Here is a 439-nt window from a genome sequence, read left to right as displayed (position 1 = left end):
AGCAAATACATCCACAATCCACAACAGTCTCTTCCTTCAAGCTTAAATTCCTGACTCACTCGACCACCGCCCGGGTCAGCCTTCACCCCGAGGACCCTCTCCCAACGCGACGACTTGCGGGGCTTCGAGCGTGAGGTTCATCGGCAGCGGGTTCTGAGACGAGCGACTTCGTGTTCCTTCGACGACCTGGCTTCCCGTCTGAGCCCCCGTCGTGTGGGCAGAGGTGAAGTCGTCAGTGGGTTGATGGTCGGGTCGTTGGGTCGTAAGTAAAGGTGAAGTTTACGCCCACCTCCCGTTTCCCGCTGACATGCAGAAAAAAGTTATTCATGTTTATGGTGTTCAGGAAACCCTAGTCCAGGGGGAATGTAATAACATGCAATGAAAAAGTAAGAAAGGATTAAACATTTGAGGTTTTATCTAGACAGCACTCCCGTTATAC

At 51.7% G+C, this 439-nt stretch overlaps 1 protein-coding gene across 1 annotated transcript in view; it reads right to left on the bottom strand.

Moving 5' to 3' along the window:
• The window catches only part of LOC119590457 (cystinosin-like), a 4,369-nt gene extending 4,228 nt beyond the window's left edge, over window positions 1–141 (bottom strand). The window contains exon 1 of the mRNA XM_037939117.1: window positions 119–141. Within this exon, the coding sequence (XP_037795045.1) occupies window positions 119–141 (23 nt within the window). The remainder of the gene's footprint in view (window positions 1–118) is intronic.
• Between the last annotated feature and the right edge of the window lie 298 nt (window positions 142–439).

The sequence above is a fragment of the Penaeus monodon genome, chromosome 27 (assembly GCF_015228065.2).
Source record: "Penaeus monodon isolate SGIC_2016 chromosome 27, NSTDA_Pmon_1, whole genome shotgun sequence".
NCBI lineage: Eukaryota > Metazoa > Arthropoda > Malacostraca > Decapoda > Penaeidae > Penaeus > Penaeus monodon.
The sequence above is the reverse complement of the archived record's forward strand: the minus strand, read 5'-3'. Positions and strand labels throughout refer to the sequence as shown.